Source organism: Eptesicus fuscus, chromosome 17, assembly GCF_027574615.1.
Source record: "Eptesicus fuscus isolate TK198812 chromosome 17, DD_ASM_mEF_20220401, whole genome shotgun sequence".
In the NCBI taxonomy this organism is placed as follows: Eukaryota; Metazoa; Chordata; class Mammalia; order Chiroptera; family Vespertilionidae; genus Eptesicus; species Eptesicus fuscus.
In genome coordinates, this window is record NC_072489.1 from 26928652 (window position 1) to 26948050 (window position 19399).

The window sequence follows — 19399 nt, forward strand, 5'->3', positions numbered from 1 at the left end:
GACACACAAACAGAACCATTCACAGCAGACACAATTTCATTGAATAATGCAAGCTAAATAGATATGGACCAGAAAGAGAGGAGACTAACATAAGGTCTTACCATAGAAAAATCTCTCAGGTTATCAAATTATCTGGAATGATCTGGTTCTTCTCAATTGTCATGTTGGTTTGACTGTCACAATGCAGCATCCAAAGTTTTCATGCATTTCATCTTCTCACAGATTTAACACCAATTGACCAAATTTTAAACAAAACCTGATCATGAGATTGTCCAAGCTTAAGAGATTTCCTCAAATATAAGGGATTTTATTTTTGACCATGTGTTTTCAAGAACAACTTTTGTTGATATTTTTAGCCATCTTGCCTGTTTTTAAAGTTGCATGCATTAATTTTTTTTTTATTCATCTCATCATCATCTACCACTCTTGAATGGTTAACTGTAAATACAACAGCCTCCGCTCCTTCAGTTCGGATAGGTCTTACACCTTGAACAGAAGCTCCTATGCCCGGGACAGCATGATGATCGAAGAACTCCTGGTACCATCCAAAGAGCAGGTAGGCATTCTTTGTAAAAAATACTCTTTGATTGTTAAACTTCCATTTGTATGTTTGAATCAAACTCTTTGTCCCATGACAAGAACTATATTTCTGCATGTTTCATTTTGCATTTGTAAATCTCTCTGTATTGCCACTTAAAGAAAAAAAAAATTATCAGCCCGGCCAGTGTTGCTCTGTGGTTGAGCATCGATCTGGGTTGCAGGCTCAATCCCCAGTATGATTTTTAAAAAGAGTTAATAATAATAATTGGTGGGTAAAGTTATGTACATTATCCACATGAATGTTTGATTTTCCTAAACAAACTTTTTGTTAATCTTCACCCAAGGAGATTTTTTCCATTGATTTTTTTTTTTTTTTTAGAGTTGAAGGGAGGGAGAAAGGGAGAGAAAGAAAAATATCGATGTGAGAGAGACACATTGATTGGTTACCTCCCGTACGCACCTTGACCAGAGCTGGGGATCAAACCTGCAGCCCAGATATGTGCCCTTGACCGGAAATCCAACCAGAGACTCTCGGGTGCATTGGCCAATGCTCTAATCACTGAGCAATGCTGCCCAGGCTTCCCAAACAAAATTTGTATCATGTTGGGATTCGCTACAATTGTTTTTAGCAAGTAAAGATTAGATTGGTTCATGTTTTTGATTCCTTAGTTTCAAAGGTGTGTAATGGGCCTTCTCAAGATGTGATAGCATTTTGCTTTCTACCAGAATCTCCGCTAGGTTCACTTGGTGTTTGGGTGTTTCAATAGTTGTGGTTGAATAGATATTGGTTTAATACAAGAAGTCCCAGCAATGTAGTTCTGCTGCATATGGGCTCAGGATGGTTCATTATACTAGAAACACACAATACCTGACTGTAAATTTGCATTCCTGAGTTGATGATGGATGAAACAGTTTGAACCATAAAGTTAATTTTGAAGGTGGCTTATAATACTGAACAATGTAGATGATTGGTGAAATGATGCTGGACTTACTCACTGCACAATGAAGGTAAATTTGAGCAGATGAATAAGATGATAAGCTGAGAGTCAGAACTTCAGGACTCCCACTTGTCTGGAGATGCTGATTTCCAGACACACAGATGTGCGTTGTGCTTCACAAGGATCTACAATAAACATTTTATTATTTTACACTCTCTAGAACATTCTTAGCTTCCAGGCCTTCCAAGGTGAATACAGTGGCTATTCAGTTTTGTTTAGACAAAAACCCCCTTTGTGGAATGATTACAGGTTTGTCATGGTTTACGTGGGTGTTAACACTAAAAAATCACTTGTCTCAAATAATGAAGCAAAGGATTTGGGTGTTAGGTGTTGTCCTGGTGTTGGTTGAGAAGTTCTGAAGAACTCTTTGCTTGGTTGGCTGTGGTCATTATTCTAGTCAGATCATCCTGATCTCTTGATGTTCCCAATTGAAATGAGATGTTCATGGGGTAATAATTAAAAGTGTAAAAATGCCTGATATTCTCCATATCCTAAAGAAACCACACAAAACATATAAAATTGCAGGTGAAAGTATATTTGTTGTGTATCAGTGACATTTTTATCTTGTATAAAACGTCTAGTTCTATACTGGAATAGCAAAATCCATGATTAAACTAATTATGTTTTATGTTTCTGAATGTGTATTTGCTTTGTGGCAAGGGCTTCAAATTGGGATCACGATCAGCATGACCTCACCATATTGCCACTACCACCACCATCCATCACTGCCAACATCACTTCCACCACCACCTCTGCCACCACCATCACTTGCACCACTATTACCACCATAGTTACATTACCTCCCATGTTCAGCACAGCAACCATAAAGTAAAATACTATAAATATTTGCAATACTGCAAGGTTACAGATGGACTTCTGAGGGTCCTCACACCATTCCCTGTTAGCTTTTACCTAGACCTACTTAAGTGGAATGAAAGGGCAGCATTTTCTCAGAATGAAGGATTTGTGAAAAATAAAGGGTAAAGAGAAGTTTTGAGATAAAACTGATGTCCTTTTGCTCATTTTGTTGCTGTTTCGATTTCTGTGGATGTCACAACACTCCTGTAGAACAGGCAGGGGAATGGAAGGCTTAGGACATCTTGAAACCTTTACGAAGAAATCTGAAGCTGATAACTGCAGAAGCAGGAAGTTGCTTTCTTTAATGACCACAGAGAATCCCATGGTCTGGCGAGCATGCTTATGTGGAAAGAGCATGTTTCATGAACATATAACCTTACTCCTGGCCACACTTTCATGATAAATTCCCCAGAGATTTGAAGAAGAAAAAAAGTGTGGAAGGCATAAAAACATTGTAGTGACAGTTGGGGACATTTGAAATTTTACTGGCTATACTGTTAGGAAATAGTTAATTTTTTAGCAGCTGTAACAGTATTGCAGCTCTACAGGGGACTATCTCTATTCCATGCAGGGGTATGCATTGCTGAAGTTTTCAGGAATGAAGTAATTATTAAGTCAGCTATTTATTTTCAAGTAGTTCAGCAGAAAAAGTGTATGTGTGTGAAGAGAGAGAGAGAGAGAGAAAGCAAATGCGGCAAAATGTTAATTGTTTAACCTAGTGGAGTGTATATGAGTATTCCTTATACTGTTTTTTCAACTTTCTTATTTGTATGAACACCTTCAAAATAGAAAACCTGGAAGAAAGGGGAAAACAAATTCTGAAAGAGGTGTATTAACCTATTTAGTCCCAAGTGTCTCATTCATTATAGAAGAGAGAGAAAAGGCTAATTCTTCAAAAGAGAAGTTTCCAGAGGGAGGAGTTCAGTTACACTGTGCACGACTAGTGAGAAGCATTTACCTTAGCAGCTCATTTACACGCCTTACATTAAAATTTAAGTACAAGAAGTATTAGTTTATATCTATCATGCCTCTGACTCTAGATTTATAAACTTCAAAGCAGAGTTTCTCCACAGTATTGATTTTGTCTGAAAGCATGCCAGAGGTCTTCGATCCTTAGAATTCCTAAAGCAATGTTACATGACTTACTGGCAGGTTTAAAACTGCCCTGTCATTGCCCAGAGTTGCTTTGACAAGGTAAGGCGGAAAATGATAAAAATTAACCCTCCGCACACTTTTTTCAGCACGTGTAGACCTCACCCACATAACGCCTAGTTTATTTTCCTGCTGCTGCTGATTAAGCAGTTTGCACATTAACCACAGTTACAGGACAGTTGAGACCCAGGGTAATTCCCACAGGCCCGCCACCTGTGTGCTAGGAGGGCAGGTGTGGAGGCCAGCACTGGGGAAGAGAGTTGGGCGAAGCAAGCCATCCTCCTTCCTTGCTGGGCCTTCACCGGGATTAGTCTGTGAACCACTCAGTCCTCCCTCCACCCCAGTCAAGAGTGGACTCTTTTTTTTTTTTACTGTGATATGGGGTTATCCATGAACTCCCGATTCTTTCACCTTTTAATCAAGAGCCACCTTTAGATATGTTTCTGAAAATTATATGCAAATAAACCACATCTTGCATTTGTCAGAAGATTGACCACTGGTGAGAATCACCCAATAAACTTTTATTTATTTATTTATTTATTTATTTATTTTTAAATATATTTATTGATTGATTACAGAGAGGAAGGAAGAGGGAGAGAGAGATAGAAACATCAATCATGAGAGAGAATCATTGATCAGCTGCCCCCTGCATACCCCACACTGGGAATCGAGCCCACAAACCGGGCATGTGTCCTGACCGGGAATTGAACCATGGACACCTGGTTCATAGGTCAGTGCTTAACCACTGGGCCATGCTGACTGGATACCCAAAGAACTTTTTAAAAAACGATAGCTCAGTTCAGATTCAGTGGATCTGGGTGGGGCCTGGGCCTCGCATTTTTCAATGCACCCAGAACTGAAACGCACCGAGTCCTGGTGAGAGCACACATTGGAATCAACTGTGGCTGCCTGGAAAAAAAGATGCCGACAGAATCAGAATCTCCCTGACGGGATTCCTGGGCATGTGTGTGTTTCTAACACCCCAGGGGTTACCCTGGAATACATCTGTAGGTAGGAATCACAGATTTAGAGCACTCTGCCTGGGAGATCTTCTTGTATATTGGCCAGTCGACATCTAATGTATGTGTTTTATTAGCTCAGAGTTGTGCATGTCAGGTAGTCTTAGAGCAAGCATTCTTGGAAGCATTCCTTCCCAAACAGGTGGTAATAAGGAAAAGAGATGACTCGAAGCTGAAGCCCAGTTGTCTAAGATGAATAGAATAGATGGTTCTGTCCTATCTCCTGACATAATTATGGGAAGCACTATCTGGTGCGGCTGTGCTGCTGTCTGTGATCGAGGTCAGCCAGGCCTCATCACATCAGTGGAGCACATTAGAGGCCATAAGCGTCAGGAGATATGATGGCGATACTTATGTGATGGTGGTGAAAACGGGTAATGTTGAGCTCCTACTACATGCCAGGCACTATTCTAAGTTTTACCAGCATTAACTCATATACCCTTCCCAAAACTCCTATGAGATCATTTCTTGGCTCCATTGAAAAGATGAAGAAACTGAAGTGCACAGGCAGCTTATGTGACTTACCCCAGGGCACACAGCTGGTAAATGGCAGAGAGCCACTGGCCATCTGGCCCCAGGTTGCCTCCTTTTAATACTAATCCACAATTACACTGCACATCTGCATTGCTTAGTGTGAGTGAGAGAGGAGGAAGCCAGCGAGAGCCCAGACTTGACTCTCCGCCCTCCAGGATCTCATACTTGTTAGTATTCTCAATATGGGTGTGGTACCACCATGGCCAGGTGGCTCAGTTGGTTGGAGCATTGTTCCGTACACCAAAAGTGTTGGGGGCTCAGTTCCCGGTCAGGACACATACCTAGGTTGTGGGTTTGAACCCCAGTCAGTAAGCGTATAGAAGGCAACCAATTGATTTTTCATATCAATTTTTTTTCTCTCTCTTCCTTCTCTAACGAAATTAATAAAAAGAACCTATCCTAGGGTAAGGATTAATAAAAAAAAATAACTACACATGCTTGTAAAAATATATATATGGGTGTGGTACCATCTCCTTAATCCATTTTTTGCATGAAAGATTATGTTTAGACATGTGTTCTTTATTATGCTTATTTCTAATTCCAATAATAAGTTCTTATTTAATATGCTTTAAAAGAAACCGGCAACTTACATTCAGCAACCAGTCATGAAAATTATGGAGAAAATTATTCTGCTTAAAATTATGGCATATGAGACATCATTAAAGGAATGGAAATACTCAACCTTTACCTGAAAATGAGGTAGAACGCATGATAGTGGTCTAAAAAAAAAAAAAATACTTTGAAGGCTAACTAATTATACTTCCTTTGAATGACCCTAGAAGTAGTTGTAAGACCAAGGGATGTATATTGCCAGCAGAAACATTCACTTCACTATGATTTCTGGTGGCTATTCCAAGATGGGAGGAGAGCAGAAATCACTTACAGACATGGGTTGCTTTTGCCTGCATGCACCAATTCCACTCTCTTTACGTGGGCATCACAGGGTCTGATGCCAAAACTTCTGCCCCCACTCATCTCTCAGTCATGTAGTTGAGAAGGGGTTGAAATCCCTCCCTCTCCTCCAAGGATGAACCCCAAACCTGGCCCTTCAGGGCATTCCTTTTCCTAGATTACAATAACGACGTTAGGAAGAAATGTCAACTCTTAGCCAGTCCAATGAGACTTAAATCTGAGACTTTGTCTAGCCTTTTGGGGATTGCTAAGCTATCACACTGATGTAAACCCAATGCTGCCGGGGGTGTAGCCAGCAGACCAAGAATCCCTACCATCTTTTGAGCCATGGCTGGCCTCAGCCACGCCTGTAGTTAGTACCATCCAGACTTTCCCACTGTATAAACAGGTAAATTAATCTCCATCTCCCCGCTCCCGCCCCTAGGGAGAGGGTGTCTTAAGCCAGTTTAATTTGGGTTTCTGTCCTCGCTTGCTGTTGGTGGTCATCAAACCTGGCATGAGCAACCACATATCAAGGGCCATGTGCACAGTCTTCTAACACCTTAAAGTGCCATCTAGCCTTGAGATTCTATTATTTTATGCTTTCTCTCTGGAAATAAATCTAAGTTTAACAAAATTAAAAGAAAATGAGCTGTGATTTAGGAGATAAGCTATAAACTTGGGTGTTCCTAAGCGGGGGGAAAACAAACAAAAAACTCTTAGCAAGGCATTCTTTGCCAGCTGATCACTAAGGAATGAGCACCTTCCATTTCCTTTCCGTTCTGCTGATAGAGGGCCAGTATGTTAATGAGAAGAGAGAAATGGCACAACTGTGCAACCCTGTCCCACTAATTAGATTGCTTTCATTTTGCAGACTTTCTCTCTCAGACCAGATTTACCCAGGTGTTTTATGCCTAAGAGGACAAGTGGCAGGGACTCAAAAGGTGACCAGTTTTGAAGGTTTAACTAAGGTGGTGTTAACAGTTGCATTGGCTATTTGAATGGTAACTGTGGAGAGGACTCTGTGGTTAATATTATATTATCATATTAAAGCCTTATTAGAGTCTTCCCCTACCTGGAGGCAATTGTCACATCGTAACGCTTCTCATTTACCTCAGAGCCTAGGATTCTAGCTCCTTTGGGTTAAACGGGGCCTTTTTTGAGGTGAAGTAAGGATGATCTCATGTATATTTAGTCATAGATTGTGTGATGTACTACTTAATATGTTAGTAAGTCATGTGCAAATTGGAGGGTTCTTCAGGAGAAATTGCACATTTATTTTTTTAAGACAATTTTCAGTTATCTCAGTCGTAGAAGAGGAGAACGACGCCTAACCCAAGAAGGTTATGATAATAGGTTTCCTTCTCTACCTCTCAAGCCCCTTCCACACACTCCTAAACCCCATACACACGCCCTTCCCCCACATCAGCAGATTTACTTCCTGGAAGTTTCTCTCATTTAAGCTGGCTTCTAAGGGGCTCTAAAAAATGTGCATGGTGGTAAAAGGTAGCCAGCCTGGGAATAAAGATCTGCTAGAGATAGTCCCCTAGAAGATAAGCACTTTTGACTGCTGACACTTAATATGTTGCTTTTTCTCTTCCAAGTGCTTTGCCAGCATTACTCAGGTGATCCGGTCAACACTTCTGGCAGATTGGTCAGCAAGATTACAGATTTTTTTTTGTCAATGTTGTGACTTAAGGTAGTACAGTTCCTTTAGACCTCTTGAGCGGGATGTTTTAATACTCTCAGCTTCCACCCTGACCTTGATTCACCTTACTTTGTTGAAGTTGGTAGCTAAGTTATCTGGAAATCAATCAGATTTGGAAGTCCCAAAGAACCCAGCCTCATTCTGGTTTAGTAGCCTCAAATAGGTCTTAAGAGGTAATAATAGTTGACTTGAAGAAAAGAAATACTTTAAAAAAAAAAAAAACTGCTTTAGTAAGCCTGTAAGTTTTACTTTATTTTGCTGCTTGAATCAGGTTTTCTCTTATGGAATCCTTATTTTAAGATGTAAAACATGATGCTTTGACATATGTATACATTGTGAAATGATTTCCACAATCAAACTAATTAATATATATACATCGCCTTCAATAGTTATCATTTATTTTGTGTGATAAGAACACTTCAGCTCTACTATCTTAGCAAATTTCAAGTATATAATACATTATCATTAGCTACAGTTACCATGCAGTACATTGGGTTTCCAGAATTTATTCATCTTATAACTGAAACTTTATATCCTTTGATCAATATCTTCCCTTCCCCCCCCACCCCACAAGCCTCTGGTAACCACCATTCTGTTCTCTGTGACTATGAATGATATGGTTTTTTAAAGGATGGCATTCATTCTTAAAAGAATTTTTCCAAATAGTCGCGCTGAATGCCCAAACAGACCTACTCTCTGTTTTGGTACCAGCTTGCCATTTCTTTCGCTCAATAACCGCTCTCGATCACCATAACTACAGGACTTAGTGCAGTACCTGTCACAACATTTTGTCAAATTAATCTTCTTATTTCATGCTTCTCGCCACCTTATCATTGCCGCCTCACGGTCCAAGAGACTGGGGCCGGGAGGAGCATGTCACTCACCCAGTGTCACATTAGGTGGCACGAGATGGTAGAGCTGAGAAGAGAATTTGTCTGATGGCTACTTGAACCCATTCTGCTGACCTCTAAGCTGCAGGGCCACTCTAAGGAGGACGTGTGGCAGACCTGGGTAAAGCTAATTCGCCTCAGGAAGAGTTGGGGTTTAGACAAATATTTGTCACAGCCAAAATAACCCTTTGCTTGTTAATCCAATAGGGATTAACATCTCTGTAGTCCGATAAGACGTATGCTATCCTAAAAAGCTACAAAGATGGCTGCAATGTTATTAAATTTAAGAAATTATCTTCCATTATAACAAACAAACCCGGGAGTATTAGCATGATTATTATCTGTGCTTTTGTTTGCATAGCAATTTGGAATTTCCAAATTGCTTTAGAATTACTTGGGTCATTCCGTCGTCTCAGTGAATTTGGGCAGTTAATATTATGTACCCATTACCCTAATGCAGAAATGGAGGTTCAGTGAGGTTTTTATGACTTGCCATTCACTGGGCTATGAAGTGACACAGCCCAAGTCATCTCTTCTATGTCCCAGGCAAGGGTGGGAACCTTTTTTCTGCCAAGGGCTATTTGGATATTTATAACATCATTCATGAGCCGTACACAATTATCAACTTAAAAATTAGCCTGCTATATTTGGTCAAACATTTAATTAACTCACCCCTAACGCCTTGGCAGGGCTGGAGCAAATGATTTCTTGCCTTAAACGGCCCTCGGGGCAGACGTTCCCCACCCCTGATCTAGGAGAACTGATACCCACGTGGGCTCCCCTGCCCGGTCCTGTCAAGGCCTCCAGTTAACCTGCTGGTTTCCGGGCCAGCAAGGTTCACAGACAAGAACTGATGTCATTCAGCGTGGGGGGTTGACAGCAGCCTGGAGAATCATCCAGTATGGTAGCTAAGTAGATTTCTCTTTCTTTTCCTTGCAAATACTTTGTCTCCTGCCTCTCTTCTTCCATGCCTGGACATTTATTTCCGGACCTGGGCATTCGGGTGTGTCCTCGTTTGTAAGGCCAGTGTGTACTTGCTCTCCTCTTTCCTCTGATGAATAGGGCTAGTGAGAAACTATTTTGGGAAGGTATTAAGCTCATGGAGACAGTGATATAATCATTAGTCAGGCTTTGGACTCTACTAAATAACTAGAGACCCAGTGCATGATTGAATCATGCACGTGTAGGGTCCCCTACACACTTTCGCTTTCGATCACGGGGGAGCTGGGTGCCTGGTGCCTGAGCGGACAGGCACCCAGCTCCCACGCTTTTGCTTTCGATCGCAGGGGAGCTGGGTATCTGTCCGCTGGTGCACCAGGCCTTTCAGAAGCCTCCGGCGCGGCGAAGGCTTCTGAAAGGCCTGGTGCCTGAGCGGACAGGCACCCAGCTCCCCTGCTTTTGATGGTCCGCAGTGGGACGTGAGCTTGCTGCCCCAGTGGCCCCTTCTGTGCCGCAGCACAGCCATGGCGCAGACGCTGAGCTCGAGCTGCTGCTGGTGACTCGAGCTCAGCTTGCCGCTGGCCCAGTCAGCCACCCCGGCCACCCCGAATCCCGCCCTCCTGCGCCTCCTGGCCAATCGCGGGCATAGCAAAGGTACGGTCAATTTGCATATTTGTCTATTATTAGGTAGGATATGCATTTTTATTTTAATAGTATCCTTGATATCACTTGCAATGTTGAAAATGATGTGCTTATTTGTATCATTTTTGACATGGAAGTATAAGGTCTTACTAAGTCAATGTGAATTTTTCCTTAATGTAGTGTTCTATTAAAGCCACCCAGTGGTGGGTTTTGACCTTGTTTTGTTAAATGTTCCAAGTTTCTCTCTGAACTTGAGTTTCTTTCCTCATCTGTAAAATGGGTATCATATTGCCTCCCAAAGCTTCCGCGTTCTGAGGACTCAAAGAACAAATGAATGGAAAGGCCTAGTGATACTGCCGTTAACATGGGAATGTAAACATTTTTGAGTCAGTAAATAAGACCAAGGCATTTATAAGATGCATTCTTCTTACTGAACAGGCTCTGTTGATTTGGTGCATACAACTGTAAATGGTCAGTGCTGACACTGGAATATCTTTGCTTCTGCTGTACTTTCCCCACCAATTACCAGATTTTAACAAATGAGCTACTATACATGAAAGTCCTTTGAAAAGTAGAAAATACTACACATTTAAAGAGACACTATAATTTCAGGCCAACATTTGGTGCCAGACTTTTGATGTGTGTTTTAATTTAATCTTCATATCAACCAAACCTCAATGTGGAAATGAGAAAACTGAGACTGAGAAAAGTTAAGAAACTTGCTAAGGTTCATGAAACATGCTGGTAATGCTGGGCATTTCCAAAGGGGATTTAAATAAAGATAAGGAAAGGTCAGAGGCAAAATATTTTATTTATTCCTGATGAAGGCCAGGTTGAGGGCTGGCTTAGTGTCTGAGCCAAGTGGGTCTGCTAACTGAGCCTGTGAATGGCAGACCCCCTGCCCAGAGGCCAGCCTCACCAGCCGTCACAGAGGTGGATTCAGGGAGCAGAGGAGGATGTCTGTGCTCTGTGACCAAGCTCAGCCCAAGAGGGTGAAAATTGGATCTGAGCAGAGCCTTCCCAGCTACCTTTCCCAAATGTACCACTCAGATAAACCACTCCACAGTTTAAGGGTCAAAAGGAATATAAAGGGATAGGGAGAGGCCTAAGTTACACAATGGAGTTGCCATTCCAAAATGGAAAGCTTGGGAGTGGGAAAGAAGTGTTCTCTATTAACAAGTGGCAAAGGCAATTTTCAGATCCAAGTCTGTGACTAAACTTCAAAGCCAGTGTTTTCCACGAAACCCTGGGAACTCCCCTACTTGCTATGGGCAACTCAAGAGCCAACTCTGTTTCATCTCTTTTAACCATCATCACATGTGGCGTCCTATTTATCATTCTAAATGTCTATTTGATCAGTAACCAAGGAGGGGAAAGCTCTTTGTTGGTACCGTGGTGCCATGCACAACATTTTGAAATTCATAATGTTTGTGAAAGTTAGTAAACAGCCCAAATTTCACATTTCAGCTTTAAGTAAACGCTAATCTGTAGAAATAAGTATTCAGAGAAGGGTGGCTTGGAAATGAAGCTACCAGTTCATTCTCTTTCTGTAAAGACCATAGGCTTCGTTGAATTGCTATATCTTTTATTTAGGTGGATGCGCTGTAGGAAGAGCATTTTGTGTGTCTGTATTGAGGTTATTAAAATTGTCAGGTCTTCCCATAAACCTAAGAAGACCTCTATGAGAAAAATAACTGGGACAAACATTGGGACATAGAGCTGATTGTCTTAAACAAGTATATTTGTTCATTATACATTTGTTCATCTGCGTTAAGAGGGAGTTTCAGTGAGTGGCGAAGAGTTGGGAGGGGGAAGGAGTTGGGAATAACTCGAAGTGGCGTGGAATCCCAGTGTGCTGGCCTAGTCCGGCTTCGATAAATATTGCATGATGGTGCTGATACCTTTTTGTGTGATATGTTCATTGTTTCAATAATTAATGGCACCAGTGCATGTTTCTAAGCCTGCCAAAGGTAAATAATTTACTGTAATTACCAAAGAAGAGTGATATTATTTATTTATTAGAAATTAAAAAAAGGGGGGGGGAGTCCTTTGTGAAAAGTAACCTCAGGGCCTCACATGCAGAAGTTGCAGTTTGCTGAAAAGTAAAATTAGCAGCGCCACCCACTTTCTATTGAATACTTTGCCCTGCTCTGAAGCTAGGTTAGTCGGGGTCTCCAAAAGTTAGTAAATAAGGCCAGACTAAAATTAACACCTAAGCTTTGGTTTACCCAAGCTTTTATAGAATGTGGGGACTTTCTGAAGTGATGCATTGCTCCTTTGGGGTTAGGACCTTGGATCTGTGGGCTCCTGTTAACACCATTCATTGCACATTCGTCCACTGAATGTGTCTTCTCTCATTGAATGCTGAGAAAACTGTCCCTCATTCATTTTTTGTATTTTTCTAGGATCTAGATAGAATAGTGGCTTGCAAATAAGTGCTCTACAAATTATTTTTTCCCCAATTTGATTTCAGGGCTTTTTTTTAAAAAAATATCTTAGTAATTCAGAGTAATTTTAAAAATTTTAAGCTTTATTATTATCAAAGTTTATATAAGCCAGTAAAAAGTCATGCTGTTTTATAAGACATACTCATTAGGAAAAAAAAATACCTTCTCTTCAGAGACAAATTCTTAGCATATCTTTTGAGACTTTTATTATACACTTTCATGTCTCTAAATAATATGTATGTTGCTTCTTGTTGGCTTTTCCTCATTTCAGGAATTTTCTTGACTCACCAAAATGGAAGATGAAGCTCTAATTTTTTAAACAACTCTTCTATCCCGCTGTGCATACTTCCCATCCCCCCAACTCCCCTAAACAGTTGTATTTTATTTTGGTTATACCCATATATGTTTAATGCTTCTATTATTATGCCTACGTAATGTTATTTACAGATACGAAGTATGTTATGATTGCATTTTCTTTTTGGTACAGTATTTGCTTTCCCTAAGTTTTCTCATTTAGTTGTTGCTCTCTATACAAATCACTAGTCCAACCCACACATTCCTCCCCAGTTGTGAAAAGTCTCCTCTCAATATATTCACACTTGTTAGGTGATCTATAAATTTCATCTTCCTAATTCATCTCCCCGAGCTTTCTTAGTTGTCCCGTTCCTTGGAGGCCCCTGCAATGGAGCCCTCCTGATTCCTCTTCCATCGGCACCATGAAAACTCCCTGTTTTGTATTAGACCCTATGTCTTACTTGGTTTAGGCCTTTGTTTTGGTGGAGTACATCTTTCAGTAGATTCCTTTACAGAGTGCATCAGATATGTATCTTTGTATGAGGTTTCATATATCTTAAAATAATTCTATTCTTAATTTTCATACTTTTTGTTTGTTTGGCTGGTTATAGAATTTTGGGTTGAAAATCATTTCCTCTCAGAACATTTAAGGAATTGCTCCATTGCCTTGCCTTTAACTTCCATTTTTTCTCTTAAAATCTGGTGGAAGTTTGTCACCTGTGACCATTTTCCTTTCTAAAATTTGGAGAATCATTCTGGTTTTTTTTCGAGTTCGGAAGTGGGGTTTATATTTCTCTCTAGTTCTGGTCATTCTGTGGATCCTTTTACTCTGGGAACCTGTCGTCAGCTCTGGGAAATTTTCTTGAATTATTTCCTTGACTTCTTTATTTTACTATTTTTCTCTTTTTAGAACTTTGTCTGTTTTTGGAGAGGGACAGAAGATATGAAATTCCTGAACTGATTCTCTGCTTTCTTACATGTTCTGTCCTATTTTTTTTTATTCCAGTCTTCCTCTAATTTCCAGGCATTCTTTCCAACTTTAATGCTATCATATTTGTTACTGTCTTTGAGTTCTGTCATTTAATGGGGCATCAGTAGGAAGCAACTCTTGAACAGGACAAAAATTGAGATTGATCTTATTTTTGGTCTGTGGGATAATACCTTATTTCAGATTTAAAATAATCTTAGCCATTCTCTATTCAAATATAACTTTTGCTTTATTCTCCTCTTCTAAATCACACTTATGTTAAAATTTTTCACTGTGTTGCACATGTCTCATGCTGTTTTCTGTACTTTCCATTCTTTTTAAAAAAAACATCTATCCTTCATTTTGTATAGTTTTCCATTTATGCTTCCAATTCACTAACCCCATTTTCTGTTGTGTCTAGTCAGGAACTAACATTGTATTTAGAACTGGACAAATGCCCATTTGATTCTTTCTTACATTCCATACTCTGTTAAATTATCCTCTTTTTCTTTTCTTTTTTTTTTTTCTCTCCCTATTTTCTTAAACATACTAATCACAGTTACTTAAAGTTCTTATTAGCTTACTTCAAAGTGTAGGATGACCCTGAGTCTATAGTATCTGGGTGTGGGTTGTTTTTTGCTGTTTTTTTTTTTTTTTTTTTTTCCTTCCTGTTTTTGTTCATGTGCTCTTGGCCATGCCTGGCAGTTTTGTATTGCGTGCTGGACATGATGTGTGAAACAGATGCAGACACGGCACGCCCGATGCTGCTCTAGGCCTCCACAGAGGATTCACCCTCCCTCTGCCTGGTGAATCCACTTAAGCAGCGGTGGCTGGTTATTTAATCCGACCAGGAGTCTGCTGAAATGAGGCTGGTCTGCAGCTCTGCTTAAGTGGAGACTGCCTCTGGTTGGTCCCTGGTCCTTTAGGGTCTTTACTTAAAATTCTGGTGTGATTATCAAGTCTCCTCCCCTGCCAAGTCCCAAACTCTCAATCTATTTCTCATGAAATTGCCAAAAAGCTCCATGAGCCTTTCGGATTTTCTGGTGAGCCTGTTCTGCACAGCCCCAGAACTCCGCCAATGTCCTAACAGAGAGCATGCTGGAGGCCTCCCAAATATCCACCAAACTCCTTTGATTTTTCTATTCCCCAGCAACAGCCCCTGCAGGTACAAAAGCCCCAATTCGGTCTGCACTGGTAATTGAGAATGCCCCCAATTTAAACATGGCGATGAAATGCCAGCGTGACTATTGGAGACCTTCCCCTCTCCCAGGTACAGCTCCTCCAGTTCATGCCTCAGCTGTTCTCTGCTGCACTCAGACATGATTTCCATATTTATCTGACTTGGCGGCCGCAGCAGGCTAACTCTGCCCCACTTGGAGACAGAAGTCGTCAAGACTGAATGTTTTGTTTTCTTTGGAAATTTGGGAAAGAATTTTACAACTGTTGTAGGATTAACTTGAAGATGTGTTGAAGTGCTTAAAGCTATGGTTAGAATTATTCCTCGATTCCCCTTGCTATGCCAATTACTCAAGATGCTTTCTTAAAGGATTGAAATAACCTCTATTTTCTAATTCTTGAAATGTCTGTGTAGACGGGTAGTGGAGTGTATATAAATTGTTTATTTTGAATGTTAGACTGCCTGGACTGATAGAGACATACAAGTACATTTTGTAAGTGCAGAGAAAACCAATGTCTGTGTGGGTTGTTGATGCAATCTATCATTTCATTTTTCAGCACCTAACATTCACAAGAGAATTTGATTCAGATTCTCTTAGACACTATAGCTGGGCTGCAGACACCTTGGACAATGTCAATCTTGTCTCAAGTCCTGTTCATTCTGGGTAAGTAACCTAAAAGGCACTTTCCTTTATCCTGTGAAGCTAGCATTGCATTTAATATTTGCAGCTATGAATTCATATTGACAAACTTCATTTGTATGAAATATTGATCTTCTGTAGGACTTCATTAGGTAGTGTCTGTGGCATACTTATAAATCATTAGTGAATGTTTTTAAGCAAATGTGTATATCTGTTTTTATTAATAGAGAAGCACAGTGTTAGTAAGGAAATTTATTAAAGTTTTGATGCCTAAAATTTTCCTGGCTATGCTGGTACATTTCTAGGTTTTTAATTTTCCTTATCAATTAAAAAAATAAAATATGTATATTCATATCTCTTAATTTTACTTTATTCAAATGAAGTTTTTGCCTAAATATCTGATCTGATTTTCCTTTCTAATAAAAAAAAATATGTAGAAGTCTTTCTATTAATTTACCTCCTTGTTTTGTTACCCACCTTGGGGTTCTTGGGTTCCCCAAGACAGAAATCAAGCAGAAACCCCAGGGAAATTTTCAGACAGATTTTATTAAGCTTATGCTTGAGCACAAGGGAAGCAGCACATAGGGATCGAAGGGCCTCTGAACTGACTTGGGGACTGGCTCTGCTTGGCTGATTTTATAAGCTGGGGACAAAGTGGGCAGACTTTTTGAAAAAGACGGGCTTGGGGAATTTTTCATTTCAGGGTTGGGGGGACTTGCCTTTCCAGCCGCCTGGACTGTAACTCCGGTTCCACCTGCAGCTGTGGGGGCAAGGTGGCAGACTGTTCATTACTGCCACCCTAGGAAGGTCCTCTAGAGTCAAAGCTTGATCCACTACGCATGTTTAAGCAGACCAGGGAGATCAAGTCAGCTGCCTCTTCGTTCTTGAGTACAGAGTGGAGGGTGGTGACATTTTTGTGGTCAGCTTATCACAAAATCCACACGACCATCTAGTCTCACCTTGCCTTCATGGCTACCTGGTATTTTCTGTCCCCTGCCTCACACCCCTGTGCTGTCTCAGTTTGACTTGCTTTGGTGCTTTGCTTCAAATGATAGGTGGATTTCACTCAAAAGTTTAGTTTTTAAATAAGCAGTAAACTCTGGTGTTCTTATATTTTTCTCATATGATATAGGCCTCTGATTTGACAAATGATAGGTTTTGTGTGATTTTCCTTTAAAAAGAAAATATAAACTTGAAACCTCTAGATCAAGTTTGGTCTCCTTCCGCATTCCTGAAATGAAGTTATAATTGTGTTAAATTACAATTAGAAAAGAGAAATGAGTTTTTAAAAGAATATAGAGAAATCCACTCTTTAAAAAACTGAAAGTGCCACCGTTGTCCATGAGAAGTACTGTGGTGAGAAGCACATCAAACAGGCCTCACTGCTGTCCCCCTCCCCACCCCCCCAACCCCTGCCAGCAAAATTTGAGGCTAGTGCTAAAAGCTGAACTGCTTCGACTGCTAAATTGATAATCAATGTATCTTTAGATAATTGGATTCTTTACCTATAGGTCATCAAAACCTAGGGTAAGTGTTCTCGATACACATGGAATAGAAATATTGCATCAGATAGTGAAAATAGTTCAAGGTATTTTTCACCTCTGAAATCGGCACATAGGCCACACATAGTTGTGATCCAGGACAAGGGCTGATTCCTTTGGAATTAAGTAAATTAGCAGTCATTAACACTGTAGTGCCTTATGTGTTACATGAAGTGTTTGCTGCTACTTTTAATTAAAATAAACTGTAATAGCTAACATTTACTTTGTGCTTTTCATGTACCTGGCATTGTGCTAAATGTTTTACATGTATTGTCTTATTTAGTATTTATTTGAGCTAAAAGGACACTTTTTAGAGGTTTTACTCATTATCCCTGTTCTACAGATAAAAAGTCTGAGATTCAGAGTAATGCTGCAGGTTATTTACACTATTCTATAGTATTTATAGTAATCTTACGGAGCTTATAGCTTGGAACACCACAATCCTGAAAAACAAAAGGGTCATTCCAATAGCAATGACTTACATGAAAATGCTCTATAAACTATAAACTACATGGTGGTCTTTGAGTCATTACCATTGTATTTAACTAAATTAGAAAAACCTTCAATTATAGTAATGGTAATTATTAAACAGCTAACACTAGTTATAAAATTTCTAGTAGATATATATGAGTCTAAAATTGCAAAAGCAAAAACAAGCAGAGTTGAGAAGGAAAATATAAAATACTTGGGATACATTTGGTGGGCAGACATGTTGAAGAGTTTTTGGAATCGAACTTGGTGAATTGTCACCGTGTGACAAAGAACTTTGTACCCTCTACGTGGGAAAGAAAAGTACTAGCGATTAATTTACCAAACTGAGAGGCTGAAGAAGCATAGGATAATAAAATCAGAAATGAACTTTTGCATAATTTGGAGACAATGAAGTATTTGAATATGCAAATTATCTCTGTTCCTTGAATTTATTAAAGACAATAGTCATATGCAGGAAAGCGGAAATAATGACAGCTACTATGGGCTTATTTGAAAAGAAAAATACAGACTTGGTATACGTATACTTGGAAATAGTTCATTAATGCTGGGTCTGTGGAGTAGCTTGTTTATGGCAAGTATTTGTGGTCCCACAAATGCCAAATGCTTTGGTTTCATGGTCTGATGGTTTTTATTTTTCTTTTGCTTATCATTGACATTTTCTGTTGCTTGCTTCTAATTATCTTACATTAATTTTTCCCATTTGCTTTCTAAATTATTTTGCAGCTATTCTTCTCCACTTCCTCAGTATGATTCAAGGTGATAACTTGTCCTTTATGTGAACCATTCTTTTTTGTAGTTTTAATTTATGTGAGTCCCCTCACCCACCCCCCGCAGTTAGATTGTGTCAATGTCTGTAGTGTATCGGCATTTGTCATCTCGCTGTTCCTAAAACTAGAAATATTCATGTGTTAATTTTAGGATCATTTGTCGAATTCCTGCTTTAATTTAAATAATAAAAAGATACAACACACATGATTGAACATCACCTTTTAATTCGTTTCTGTACATTATATTGCATGGAACTTTATTTTATACAGAATTTGTAAGGAATGAGTTTGGAAAACAAATCACTCTAGTTCATAAGGTTATTGAATAACAGAACCCATATCCTGACTAACATGTACTCCCACCTTTCCCCAGTCTGTTGGCTCCATGAAGTTGAAAACCTTGGCTTAGACCAATATACAGTTGGCCATGAGCTCCAGCTCTGCACTGGGTGCTATCAGAACACAATGAGGCTCTTCCAATTTGTCATTAAAATCTCCTAAGCCATGTTCCTTTTTTTCCCATTTGGTTCTGCTATTCTTTGTTACTGGGATATTTTTATATTGACACGGATTACCTTCTTACACTACCTGCAGACCACTTAGCTACAAATGCTATTTTGTTTATATATATTTATATATATATTAGTAACCAAGTCTGGCCTAGGCAGTTTCTTAGCACGCTTAACAAAATAGTTTTCTTCGTCAGTTCATTCAGTAAACGTGCCTTGTGTGTAGGAACTGGGCTCAGCTCTGCAGGTGGAGCCGTGAGCAAGGCAGACCTGATCTGAATGACTGTCTCTCTGTATCACGGAGACTCAGCTGCTTGTTGCCAGGGCATACATTGCCCTCCCAGGGTAAACACCCCAGTGTTTATTGTACTGATACAACTGTATTTTCAAACCC

General features: G+C 39.8%; 1 protein-coding gene across 1 annotated transcript in view; it reads left to right on the top strand.

The window, feature by feature from the left end:
• ANK3 (ankyrin 3) overlaps positions 1 to 19399 on the top strand; it is a 302810-nt gene that overhangs the window by 218749 nt on the left and 64662 nt on the right. The window contains exons 25-26 of the mRNA XM_054728942.1: positions 454 to 556; positions 15614 to 15720. Of these exons, the coding sequence (XP_054584917.1) occupies positions 454 to 556; positions 15614 to 15720 (210 nt within the window). The remainder of the gene's footprint in view (positions 1 to 453; positions 557 to 15613; positions 15721 to 19399) is intronic.